The following is a 14,971-nucleotide window of genomic DNA, read 5'->3' on the forward strand; positions in this document are numbered from 1 at the left end:
AATGAGGTTACCTTGCCTGAATTGGAGGAAGCAGATAGGAAGGTTTTGAATGCACCCATTATTTTAGAAGAATTACAAGGCAGCAGTAGCAACTTTCCCCAATGCAAAGGCTCGGAGAGTGACAGATTGCTCATCCAGATCTATGAAACTTCTGGTGATATACTCTTACCGCAGCTACTTACCACACAAATAGGTGAAAAACTGGACATTTGTTAGCAGTGGTAGCTAGATCACAGACACAGTCTGCCCACATACCTGCATTGCGATTATCCACAGATGACATAGTTACATATACACCTTTGATAAAACAGGGATTTCGATTATTTTATGAAGATCTTTGTGCCTCTAAAGCTTCATATAATGAACCGAATCCTCATAATTTTTTGAATGAGGTTATCTTGCCTGAACTGGAGGAAGCAAATAGGAAGGTTTTGAATTCACCCATTATTTTAGAAGAATTACAAGACAGCAGTCGCAACTTTTCCCAATGCGAAGGCTTGGGGAGTGACAGATTGCTCATCAAGATCTATAAAACTTCTGGTGATATACTCCTACTGCAGCTACTTGCCACACAAATAGGTGCTAAAAGACAGGTCCGACTCCCTCAATCTATATATGAAGCAATTATTGTGGTGTTAGTGAAGGATCTGATGGCAGTAGATTCTTATAGACCAATATTTCCGTTACCGATGGATCTTAAAATACTGGCTAAGGTGTTGGCTACCCACCTATCTAAAGTTGTAGTAAAACTTGTGCATCCAGACCAAGGATTTATTCCCAATCGGTCTACTGCTATTTACATCCATAGATTATGTCTTAATCTCCAGATCCCATCAGGTAATATTGGTAATAGAGCTATGCTGTCTTTAGATGCCATTGAGGCATTTGATAGTATGGAATGGGGTACCTTTGGTGCGTTCTGGAGAAGTTTAAACTAGGGCAAGAATTTATTACGAGGTGGGTTTAGCTGTTATATCAAGCCCCTACAGCCCGTCTTAGAATAAAGAATACTTTATCTGCACCATTTATGTTGAGTAGAGGTACCAGGCAGAAATGCCCACTTTCTCCTCTTTTATTTGCCTTGGCTTTAGAGCCTTTGGTGGCAGCTATATGAGGGGATCCTCAGAGTATGATTCCAGAGAGGTAAGATGACGCTTTGGTATTTTTGGGTATTACTACTACATCTATTGAACATTTCATGTCTCTGATCAATGCCTTTGGACTGTATTTAGGTTTTAACATAAACTGGAATAAGTCTACTCTACTGCTGATTGAACCTCCCAGGGTTCCCATGCCAATTGCTTCTCAGATAAAGGTGGTAGAAACATTTGTGTATTTGGGGATTACTATACATCATGATATCTCCAAGTAAGTAAAGCTAAATATTAACCCACTGCTTATTAAATTTAAACAGAAAACCACACGTTGGTGTAAACTACCACTTTCAATATTGGGGAGGGTAAACCTCATTGAAATGATATAGTGCCACAACTGACGTATGTTTTATATAATGCCCCGGTGTGGCTTCCTATGTCCCTTTTTAAACGATTGGATCCTATATTTCACATGCTTATTTGGAAAAAGTGTAACTCACGTATTAGGTTAGAAACATTGCAGAAAGCTAAGGTGAACAGTGGGCTAGCTGTTCCCAACCCATTTTTAAACTGTCAGTGCAGCTCCAGCATTTAATGGGGTGAGATGAGGATCTGAGCACCGGAACGCACAAATTATTATCTAGCATATTTTAAGGTAAAAAGCTGATTAAAAAAGTTAAACGACAGACAAATTAAGAATAGCTAGACAGTACCCTACATAGTCATAATAGATAAGATAATGGGTATGCTGATTACACCTGAATTTTTCAGAATTTGAGTTATCAAAATTGCATGATTTAATTATTGGTCAGCGCGAGGTTTAGTGTACATCCAAAATTATATGATGGTCAACTTATGAAAGATTTTCACACTTTACAGGAGGAATTTGGCTTGCCCACTAAACATTTTTTTCAATATTTACAGCTCTGCCATGCTGTTCAAACACAGTCAAGATTGACCACTTGGGTTTATAGTACACCCACATTTCCACAGTTCAAAGCCTAGTAGCAATTTCTAACCGGTGACAAATAACAAAACGTTATACTGCATTGCTACAGAAAATGTCAAAGTCAAATTCTCAGAGGTGCACCACATCGCGACGTCTGATGTCATTGCGCCACAGGTGCGTGGTGACACCGGATGCTGTTTGTGTCGGGGGATCATCTGGTTGACATTTTTCCTATGCACACTTTGAGCACAGGTACTGAAATGATTTACCCCTTGATGGGGCCTCCAGTCATCTGGTGTCCACTCACTGAAGGCACTGGGTGTTATTCATGCCATTGGGCGTGTACCTCCAGTGCCTTGCTCCCATATAAAGTGTATTTTAAAAAACAGGCTGCACATTCTGGGATAGCACAGCATCATGGAATGAGGAGAGAAGCTCTGCTTTTGCTTTACAAGTAAGATTTATCCACTTACACTTTCATGCCTCCTTGTTTAATACCTGTATGATTTGCTGCTCATATTCTTCAGGTTTTACTTGGCATGATCCATTTATTTGAATCTTGCTTACCTCTGAAACTTTGGCAGTTCATGCACTCCATTTTATACATTCATTCTATGCTATCCATAAACCTCTTATGAAGTTTATTTTCATTTTATGCCTGTGCAATAAATATACACACATAGATACATATACATGTATACTTCTTTGTGATAGGACTGTGCGTGTTGACACTGGACACCTTTTGTGCTAGGGGATCGTCTGGTTGACTTTTTCCCTATGCACAATTTGAACACAGGTGCTGGAATGATTCACCCCTTGATTGGGCCTCCAGTCACCTGGTGTCCATTCACTGCAGACATTGGAAGTTATTCACACCACTGGGCGTGTACCTCCAGTGCTTTGCTTTCATATAAAGTGTACTTCAAACATAGGCTGCACACTCTGGGATAGCACAGCACCATGGAATGAGGAGAGAAGCTTTGCTTATGCTTTACAAGTATGATTTATTTATTTACACTTTCTTCCCTCCCTGTTCAATACCTGCATGATTTGCTGCCTATTTGTTTCATGTGAGGTTTTACTTGGCATAATCCATTTATTTGAATCTTGCCTTACCTCTGAAGCTTTGGCAGTTCATGCATCACATTTTGTACATTCACTTTGCTGCTGCACTGTTCATGTGTGCCTCCCATGCTACCTATATGCTTCGCTTATAAAGTTTATGTTTAGTTCATGCTTGTGCAATGAATGGACATACACAGATACATATATATTTATACTTTTTTGTGATAGGACCCACAATTGATGATCCTTGTGAGTCCCTGCACATCTGCGGCAATATTGTATCTCCTCTTCTTCCTCTTACATCCTATGTGGAGTTTATCTAGAAGTGTTGGTCAGCACCCTATCTGTGATTGTTGGGGTGCATGTCCTTCCATTTCTTTGACATATCCCCCTTTTCTTTGGATTAAATATCTATGAGATGGGATGCCTTGGAGATGCTGGATCTGTAAACCCGTTAGTGTAGCATTATTTACTAAAGATATTCATTATGATTCATTATTATATGAGTATTCACAGATTTCCATGCCTGCCCTGTTTTCATTGCCATGTCTGTATCCACCGACCATATACTATATATATTCACTGTATATTTGTTTTGATCGTTTGTTACAGCCCGTTCTAAACCAATCCCTGAAGAAGGAATTAAATATCCAAATATATATATAGTCCGAAACATTTTGGGATCTTTACTGTCCATCAACATTGTTTTGACCTCCAAGCTGTGAGATCATCATATGGTCTAGAATTCAGCTGTATTTATTATAACTTGCATATGAATATATTTTTGTGTTTTTAAGCTATTCCATGCAACATTTATGTCATTTTTTTTGTGTATATATAATTTTGCACTCAAATTTACTATTTGCTATACTTTTTTTCTACTCTGTATCTGATATATTTCCTTGCCCACACAATCTCTAGGTGCACCACCATTTTTCTCTCTCTCTGCATTTTGGGATGAGGCATATGATTCCAGTACATGACTTACAGATGGTCTTTATTTCTTTAATATTTTCAACATATTGGCAAAGGGACATTGGCCCCCTTACTGATGAGGCGTGTTCCAATATTCTTATTAAATAGGATAAGTATCTCTTTCTGCATCTCAGAGACTTACCCAAATATTTATTATACATTGTTCATAATATACCCCTTAGAGGCTTAGAAACTTTTTAAGTGGCATACTTCTTTATGTCCATGATGTGGAAAGGAGGTTTGTACATTTGTACATATGATGTAGAATTGTCCTAAGTTGGTTAGGTATTGGACCTTAGTCCTGGATACTATTAATAAGGTGTTTAGAACTATTGTCCTGTTGGAGCCCAATATATGTGTATTAGGGTGGCTGGATGGAGAGTATTTATTTACCCCTAGCATGAAAGTTGATCTCTGTGGCTCCCCCAACATACTCTTTGTGGGTAAAATCAGTAAATGAGGTTTTGAAAAAATAACATATGGTTTATCAACACAGGAGATGCCCAGATAACTCCAGGGTTGATTTTGCAGTTAGAGATAGGTTTTTAGGGTGTAGCACATACATGGGACTCACTTCTCCTGTTTTTTTATTTTTTTATTTCTTGGAATTGGATTGGAATGATAAAGTGCATGGAAACTAATAGACAGAAGTTTGTAAGATTATCACACATACAGTATAAAAGGGGTGGTAGGATATACTACACACAGAGCTTCAATAAGTATTTAACACTAAATGGAAAATTGTGGAGAGTCTCTCAAATATTTAGAGAGTCATAAATATATGTTATATATGCTATATATGTTATATATATATACTGTATTTATTGGCGTATAACACTCACTTTTTCACCATGAAAATCGGGTGCAAATAGCGTGTGCGTGTTATACGCCAATACTTCAATTTTAGCTGCCTTGTAGGGGACAGGGAGGGGGGTGGGACAAGCGCCATCAGATTATATACAGTGAGAATCTCCTGTTTACTTGGCGGCCTCTGTAATGGGAAGTCCCATCTCCTGGGCCGCCATTGGACCACTGTTCTGTCTATCATAGGAGATTCTCACTGTATGTAATCTGTTGGGGCTCCTCCCGCCCCCCTCCCTGTCCCCTCTAGGCTGCAGATGGGCATCGATCAGGCTGCATTGATGGCCATGGTGAGGCTGCTGCATTGATGGCCATGGTGAGGCTGCTGCATTGATGGCCATGGTGAGGCTGCTGCATTGATGGCCATGGTGAGGCTGCTGCATTGATGGCCATGGTGAGGCTGCTGCATTGATGGCCATGGTGAGGCTGCTGCATTGATGGCCATGGTGAGGCTGCTGCATTGATGGCCATGGTGAGGCTGCTGCATTGATGGCCATGGTGAGGCTGCTGCATTGATGGCCATGGTGAGGCTGTTGCATTGATGTGGACTGATGAGGCTGCATTGATGGCACTTGTGAGGCTGCAGATGGCCATTGATCAGGCTGCATTGTTGGGCAATGGTGAGGCTGCAGATGGGCACTGACCCTTATTTTGCTTCAAAGTTTCTTATTTAAAATTTTATTTTTTTCCCTGAAACTTCCCTCTTAAAATGAATGTGCATGTTATACGCCTGTGCATGTTATACGCCGATAAATACGGTATATATATATATATATAATGGATACGTTCTAAGGGCTGTAGAGGATATATAGATATACATGGATATATATATATATATATATATATATATATATATATATATATATATATATATATATATATATATATATATATATATATATATATATATATATATATATATATATATTAATATTAGTATATACCGTATATACTCAAGTATAAGCCGAGTTTTTTAGGCTGAAAAACTCCCCCTCGGCTTATACTCAAGTGAGCTGTACCTTTTATTACTAAAACAGCGTGTGTCTCCCGCTGTGTAATGCATTCTGTTCAGCCCTCCATTGAAACAAAGCCTGCCCCACCTCCTCCTCGTCTGTGATAGGCGGAACACTGATGATACAGTTTCCCAGCATCGTATCAGTTTTCCTCTATCATGGAGGGATGAGGAGGTGGGGCGGGCTTTGTTTCAATGGACGGCTGAACAAAATGCATTACACAGCGGGAGACACCTTTCATTACTAAAACAGCTTGTGTCTCCCGCTGTATAATGCATTCTGTTCAGTCGTCCATTGAAACAAAGCCCGCCCCGCCTCCTCCTCATCCGTCCATGATAGAGGAACACTGATAAGATGCTGGGAAACTGTATCAGTGTTCCACCTATCACAGACGAGGAGGAGGAGGGGCAGGCTTTGTTTAAATGGACGGCTGAACAGAATGCATTACACAGCGGGAGACACACGCTGTTTTAGTAATAAAAGGTAAAGCTGCAACTGGGCACAGCGAGACTGCAACTGGGCACAGCGAGACTGCAACTGGGCACAGCGAGACTGCAACTGGGCACAGTGAGGCTGCAGATGGGCACAGTGAGGCTACAGATGGGCATAGTTTACAGGTAGCTACTGCATTTTCCCACCCTCGGCTTATACTCGAGTCAAAATGTTTTCCCAGTTTTTTGTGGTAAAATTAGGTGCCTTGGCTTATATTCGGGTCTACTTATACTTGAGTGTATACAGTATATTTATAGGCAGATTAGTGTTTATAAATATTTAAGTACTCACTGTGTGTTAATTTAATGTCTAACTAATAGGATAACTGGAGACAAGAGTTTTGTTTAATAAATTGTATCTATGGGTTGTGTACAAAAGGAAAAAAAGTTTAATAAAGATCCTTTGAAAAAAACACAGGGAAAAGTGGTTTTCCACTTCAACACAAACGTCCTTGTTTGGCTTTGCATTCCAGGTTTTTCACAATACCAGAGGGCTATGAGCTCCTCTACAGCCCCCAAAATGTAAACTTAACTTTTTCAAGTCTTTGGGTGAGAGTAGGGTAGGGAGGGATCTTAGAGCTGAAACAGCTGCATTTTGCCTTTTTATTGAAGCAGCTCTTTTCTGTACAACGTGAATCCAGCCCTGGTTACCCACTGAAATAAATTACATTTTCCAAACAACTGGTGGATGTTGACTTAGGAAAAAAAGCATCTGCTGCTAGACATAATTTTTGAAAGTGGCGAGCCTGTATATTTTATAGCAGTAATATGATAAAGACCTACCATCAATCCACTCATGAGAAACTGGATCAAAACTGCCGTATAACTGTCCTATTGTGATAGCTTTTGGATTAATAAATATATAGTCCACGCCATGTTCATCCATTAGGCCTTTTGTTTCCAAGTCTTTCAGAGCTCCTGCAAGGACCTTAAGTGCAGATGTTTTTCCCCCAAGTGGACTTCCAATTAGCATAAATCCATGTCGCACTAGCATCATTTCATATATCTGCAAAAAGTCAATAATATGTTATTCTTTTAAAACACTGTTTAACACACTGTGGTTAACATATTAACAATACAAAGATAAAGGTCATTGCAATTGTTAAGGATTTCTTTTGTTGAGACACCGAAATAAAAAATAATTCTACAAATGCACAGGATACACAGGAACGCCAGCCACTGTGCTTAAAATATCCATTCTACTAAAATGTATTATTGTATTCTATTTTATATAGAAGATAAGAAAAGGGGTGGTGTGAGATGTTATTAAAAACTAGCAAATAGAATAATGTCACATTTCATATGACATCAGCTATGTGTAACAGTTGTAAAATGGAGATGAGAGAGAATGAGAAAATTTTAGGAAAAGTTTTGTCTGTGTACGACAAGAACATTGTGTTTCTTGTGCTTAAATTAACAATACAGTGCAATTCTTTGTCACACAACCAATCACATTTTTTACATTTTTCGATTCCATGTCTCATGTCCATGGATGTTTCAGGGATAAAATATACTCAGCATAAAAAACACTGCATTTTTCTTTTCCCCTGGTAACGTAGATGGGAGTATACATCTGTAATCATTTAAACTCTGATGCTTTTGTGTTTACTCAGGTATGCATGTACAATGTATTTTCTTGGATGCAAAACTTTCATGTCCTAGAAATTTGTTGTAAATGCATGTATGGGTAAACACCAATGCACAGAGGACTTGACTTTTACACGAGTACGGAGGTGTACTTCTATGGTTAGCTGTATACCCCATCTACATGTCCATGAGAATAGAAAAACACTGTTTTTATGCTAAAAATATTTTATTCCAAGAAAACCTTAGTGTGTATGTAGTCAAAAGCTTTAAATGAAAGGCTGCACTTATTTTTTTACTATTACATCAAGTGCATTGAAAAAGTATTCATACCCCTTGACATTTTCCACATTTTGTCATGTTACAACCAAAAACATAAATGCATTTTATTGGGATTTTATGTGATAGACCAACACAAAGTGGCACATAATTGTGCAGTGGAAGGAAAATGATAAATGTTTTTCAAATTTGTTTTACAAATAAATATCTGAAAAATGTGGTGTGCATTTGTATTCAGCCCCCTTTACTCTGATACCCCTAACTAAAATCTAATTGAACCAATCCAAAGTAACCTAATTAGTAAATAGAGTTCCCCTGTGTGTGAGTCCACCTCTCAGTATAAATACAGCCATTCTGTGAAGGCCTCAGAGGTTTGTTAGAGAACTATAGTGAACAAACAGCATTGTGAAGGCGAAGGAACACACCAAACAGGTCAGGGATAAAGTTGTTGAGAACTTTAAAGCAGGGTTAGGTTATAAAAAAAATACCAAGCTTTGAACATCTCACGGAGCACTGTTCAATCCTCTATCTGAAAATGGAAAGAGTATGGCACAACTGCAAACCTACTAACACATGGCAATCCACCTAAACTGACAGGCCGGGCAAGGAGAGCATTAATCAGTGAAGCAGCCATGGTAATTCTAGAGGAGCTGCAGAGATCCACAGCTCAGGTAGGAGAGTCTGTCCACAGGATAACTATTAGTCATGCACTCCACAAATCTGGCCTTTATGGAAGAGTAGCAAGAAGAAAGCCTTTTTGGGATAAAAGCAAAACGCTATGTGTGACGGAAAACTAACACTTCACATTACCCTAAACACACCATCCCCACCGTGAAACATTGTGGTGGCAGCATCATGTTGTGGGGATGCTTTTCTTCAGCAGGGACAGGGAAGCTGGTCAGAGTTGATGGGAATATGGATGGAGCCAAATAGTGGCCAATCTTTTTTTTTTTTTTCTTTTTTTCAAATATTTTATTAGGTTTCTTAACAAACAAACAAAACAAAACACAACAAAACATCATACACTTTGAGCCAAGAATATGAATAAAAACTGTTTCAGAATCCAATATAGCAATGGTTAATCTATAGGAGAAGGGAAAGGAAAAGGAGAAAAAAAGAAAAAGAAAAAAGAAGGGCAAACATTTATTCCTTCTCTCCCCAATGGCTCCAAACCTATACTCATATGGAAGTGCACATATTATGGATAGTGGCCCCCCATGGGCATTCAATGCTGTAAACGGTTTATCCACACCTTTTTATCCACTTAGCCCACACTTTATCTTATTTACTAGGACAACCCCTATTCATATAAGTATCTCTATATAATGAAAGATTATTACCAATTGTTTCCAATATGAGAGCGTAGGAGACCAAGGTTTCTTCCAATGCAGTGCAATGGCTTTTCTTGCGTAAAATAATGTTATATTAGCAAACACTCGCTCAGACACTGTAAAAGAATAGTCTCTATCAAACCCCATAAACAAACAGACATTGAATCTGGTAAAGGAGCAGAGGTGATAGAATTCAATAAATCCACCACTTCCACCCAAAAAATAGCTATATATGGGCAAGTCCAGAAAATACGTGTAAAATCCCCCTCCACATCGCCAACACTCTGAAGAGCACACAGGTTTTATATGATATATGCTCTATGTACAAATTTATATTGGATCATACGATCTCTCAAAGATGTCAAAGAACGCAAAGGAAAATCCCACACACCCCTCCAATCCTCGCTATCTAAATATGGTATGTCTCGCACCCACCTAGCTCTAAGAGCCTCTAATGGCAAGATAGAAATTAATATAAGGTGAGAATACAATCTCAAAGTAGGCTTATCGAGACACTTGGATCTAAGTGCTAGTTCTAAAGTAGATTGTCTAATCGTTAAACTATCCCGTGGAAATTGTGTATAGAAAGTATGATGAAGCTGAAAATATCTAAATAGATGAGAATTTGGAACATTAAAAGTCAAAGTGAGTATAGAGAAAGTGGATAATTTCCGATCAGTGACCACCTGAGAAAGTATTTTTATATTATATTTAGTTTATTCAATAGGCTCTGTTGTTTTAAAAAATTGAGGAAGAGTAGGATTAAGCCATAAAGGGGCATTTGGTGAAAAAGCGCCCTTGGGATAATGCTCACATCTAAGACCAGCCTTCCAGGCTCGCATAGTAATAAGCATTGAAGGAGTCAACTGATATGGTGTCCTACGGCCCCTAAATAAAAGAGCCTTAAGAACATCCATAGAGCCAACTACTGCCACTTCCAGACGGGTAAAGGAATTATATGTATCAGGATTTAGCCACCATGCGGCCATAACTAGCTGGGTGGCTAAAAAGTATTTATATAAATCGGGAAAATATAGTCCTCCCTGCTCACAAGGATGCATCAGAGTGGTTAATTTATATGTGGGGTTCTTCGATCCCCATAGAAACAATGAAAAAAGTTGGTTTAATTTTGTAAAAAAAAAGGACATAGGAAGCCACTGGGGAGAGTGTCTAAATAAGTACATGAATTTTGGTATAATTTTCATTTTTTTAAAATTAATATGTACCAATAAAGATAATGGTAGAGACTTCCGTACTTTAAATTTTGACCCAATATCTCCCAAAATTGGAGTCAAATTCAAGGGAATAAATTCAGAAGCTTGGTGGGAAATTACAACTCCTAAGTATTTGAAATTCTCCACCCACTGCAATGGGATATCTTTCAAAGCCACACTGCGGGCCCTCATATCTATTGGAAACAACATAGATTTACTCCAATTTACCTTCAACCCTGTGACTATTAGACATGTGCATTCATTTTTGTCTGTATTCATTTTTGTCCTAATTTCGGGTATTTTAGTTATCGTTTTAACAAACGATAACGAACGTGCAGAATCTGAAAACCAAAAGATCCGACATAAACAAATGCTTTATTTTTGTTTTCGTTGCGACAACAGTTCGATATAGGTAGGAGATTTGACATGACGCTGACAATAGCGATCTGTGTCCATTGAACCTGTGGTCGAATGTGCCTAACCTTAGCTCTATTAGTCCAAGATTATTCTATATAGAGAGAAAACATTCGACATAGAGACAAAAGATTCAACATTATAGAGACAATAGCAAAAAAGATCGAATGTGCCTAACCTAACTATTAGTCCAAGATTTTCGACATAGAGAGAAAAGATTTGATTTTCGATGAAGCAGTCGCCGCAAGCGAACATTTATGGTCAAATTCTCCGCCCATAGGCTATAGAAGAATTCTAATGTTGGTTGACTAGTAATAATAATTAATAAATATAATTATTACTAGTGACATACAACATTAGAATTCTACTATAGCTTGTAGGCGGAACATTCGACTGGAAATGTACGATTGCGGTATCGTACAGTTTAACTGCTCCGTCAAATCTTCTTAGAACATTCGACAGACACCATAAGCCTTCAATGACAGATTCGACCTTAATTATTTCGGATTTTCGGACGAATGCATTTTTTTAACGAAACAAAATAAATGAAAACGAATTTCGGGAGTAACTAAATAAATTTATTTTTCGGACGAAAATGAAATTCCAAAATGAAATATTTCAGTATGCACATGTCTAGTGACTATTGAAAAAAAGTTCAAAATTTCAAAGGGGTATGAGTAGTTTTTCAAGGCACTGTATGTAACTGTTGTTTTTTTTTTCTCCTGTGGAAGGTGGCCAATGTATTAATGAGCACCCTTTTGAAATATAAGTAAACATAGTACATAGTACATAGCAATTTGCTTTCACAAAATTCCTGTGTCTTTTGCACCAGTCCTCCATATCAGATCAGTCCTTGTAGTTGTTCATGAGATATAGGGGGTGGACACACAGCAGCTCACATGCAGTATAAATACACTCTGCTGCTAATAGAAGAAGGCACACTGTCCACTCTGCTGCATACTGCCCACCCCCACAGTGGCAAACATTGAAAGAGAACCAGAAGAACATTTCAAAACTTTAGAAGGCACGTAGAGAAGCAGGGTGTGGGCACTGGTGGGGCTTATGATATCAATTTGCAAATACTGTATGTACAGTGGTCTTTTGCTGCCTAGGGTGGTATACATAATTTCATAGGATGGCTGCATACTGAGTGGGGGTATACTTCTAAAAAATGATTGTATATTTATGGATGGGACTGGGATATATTGCTGACTGAGGATATTATATGTGATATGCTTGTTTAATGCTTCTGGTTTGTGCGGATTGCCCTGGCAGTGGGGATAGTATATAGCTACGTGGCATCTGTGTTATGTGTTATATTCTAACATGGCACCTAAGAAAATTGTTATTTGGCAATACATAACCTTATTGATTTGGTAAATTGCTATTTGGCATTTAAACACCGTATAACAAGGTACATTAAAAGCAAGGCACTTCTGTGACATGGCCACTATAATAACATTGCATTTCATGTAATGTTGCTCCTCTGGTGACATTGCACTGATTCTGGCTTTGATAATAGTTGTTCATTCTAATTTTTTGCGCATTTAGATTGCATAACAGTAGTTATGTTTAAATTGTGGTTCATGGGTGAGACCCAGCCTTACAGGTTCCTGAGCAGTAAACCCACCCCTGTTTGTTATAAATTAGCTTTACATTTTTTTGGACTATGGTTTTAGAGTACTTGTTTTACATTAACAATTATCTAAGGTAAAATATTGTTTGCAATTTTTGCACTTTGAAGAATATACAGTACATCAATGCCAATGCTGCTAAATTGATGCACATGTGCTAAGGAAGATATTATTAAGATTTCTTCACAGCTGCTGTACTAATCAAACAGTAGTTTAGCCTTACCCTCTATACTCTAGCCAAATAACTGTGGTGTTGGTGGAGAGGACACTATAACTGGCTGTGAAATGAACCCATTTGCATGATTTGCCTGAAAATTTTAAGACTTTAAGATGAGGTAAATTACATCTCCCTCCTTGCTGCTTTTTTAAAAGAAAAAGAAAAAAACAGCACACACACTCCAAACTACACAGCAGACCCCTAAGCATCTGTTATGTATTGTGCGGGAATTTTGGAGTCTGAAAGAAGCTGACAGTGTAATTTTTTTTCTTTACAATTGTCATTTTTACTGAAGCCCTTCCTACAGCAAGAATGAAAAAAAAAAAGTCTGGTACCGATTTTAAGGGGGACTGCAAACAAAACCAAACCAAAGAAAAAGAAAGCAAATGTGGGCAGGAGACTTAGGCGCCATTCACACCTGAGCGATCCTAATCGCAGGTGGAATTGCTGTGATTGTGCTCGTGATTCCAAATGGTGGGACTCTTGTGAGATGCTATTATATCTTAATTTATAATTTATCTTGATTTATCGTGCGACAATTGCGGCAAAGTAGCACTACATCTGGGGTGCCATTAGGAAGTAATGGCATTGCACAAGCATCCCGCAATTTGCCACAATTTGAAATTGCAAGCAGAATCTTGCTGATTCCGCCCGCAAATCGGAAAGCTCAGATGTGAATGGAGTCTTATGACAATCTGGAAGCCCCTTTAATAATATGCAAATAAGTATAGGGTACATAGTACTCCTACTCATTACAAAAAGGTGTCCCCTAGAAATAAAGATACCCAAATGTTTGACAAGTCTTTTATAAAAGAAATGTAAATTTCCCAAAAATTCCCTCATTAAAATATAATCAGTTAGGAAGCCTGCTGACAACAACTCTTATGCCCTGTAATTACGGTCGGACTTTCCAATGGAAAATGTGCGATCAGAGCTTGTTGTCGGAAATTCCAACCCTGTGTGGGCTCCATCGGACATTTTGCATTGGATTTTATGACACACAAAGTTTGAGAGCAGGCTATAAAATCTTCCGACAACAAAATCCGATCACGTCAATTCCGACCGCGTGTCGCTAATTCCGACACACAAAGTGCTACGCATGCTCAGAATAAATTCTGAGATGGAACTGCTCGGTCTGGTAAAATTAGCGTTCGGAATGGATATAGCACTTTTGTCAGGCTGCAATGTTTTAAATTGTTTAATGCAGCGCACTCTGTTCTTCTTTATAATGCTAGAAGAATGAAGTTGTTTTGTTGCTCATATTCACACAGAGTTCTCACAAACTTCTTTCTTTATTATTTATCATAATTTCATCAATATATTTTGATTTGTCACATCTAACCAAAAAGATATAACTTCTTTTTTTTGTATTTTTTTCAAGCCTGATCTGTTTTTTTTTTTTTTTTTTTAAATCCAGAATATTTTTGAGTGTGTTTTGTGTGTCAAGTTACCACAACACCATTATTATCTTGTATTATTTAATCTCAAGAAGGTTGCTTGGTGTTGGTGTCTTTTGTTAATTTCACATTGTATTTTAGAAATGTACCTGCCTCCTCACAAACAAACTGTCCTTTTTGAAGGAAAACACACATAGGCAAGTATAATAAAACAAAAAATCCTTTATTAAGGACTCAGAACCAAACAAAGAGGGAGGCAATGCTGGATAAACATCAGAAATTGGCGAAACCTTTGACCCCCAGGGCACACATCAATTATTTTACAGCAAAATTGGTGGCCAATGGAGTACAATCTGGTCCAGAAGTCCAAGAGATCATGAAAGCAGCAGATGACATGTATGTTCCCAGGCTGTGGTCATACAAGAGGCTACATCTTTTGTCAGACCAGACTGA

General features: G+C 38.2%; 1 protein-coding gene across 1 annotated transcript in view; it reads right to left on the reverse strand.

Annotated features, from left to right (window-relative positions):
• LOC141133958 (dynein axonemal heavy chain 3-like) overlaps window positions 1–14,971 on the reverse strand; it is a 3,453,856-nt gene that overhangs the window by 2,021,409 nt on the left and 1,417,476 nt on the right. Inside the window, exon 34 of the mRNA XM_073623563.1 lies at window positions 7,232–7,454. Within this exon, the coding sequence (XP_073479664.1) occupies window positions 7,232–7,454 (223 nt within the window). The remainder of the gene's footprint in view (window positions 1–7,231; window positions 7,455–14,971) is intronic.

This window comes from Aquarana catesbeiana, linkage group LG03 (genome assembly GCF_042186555.1).
Source record: "Aquarana catesbeiana isolate 2022-GZ linkage group LG03, ASM4218655v1, whole genome shotgun sequence".
NCBI classification, from domain to species: domain Eukaryota; kingdom Metazoa; phylum Chordata; class Amphibia; order Anura; family Ranidae; genus Aquarana; species Aquarana catesbeiana.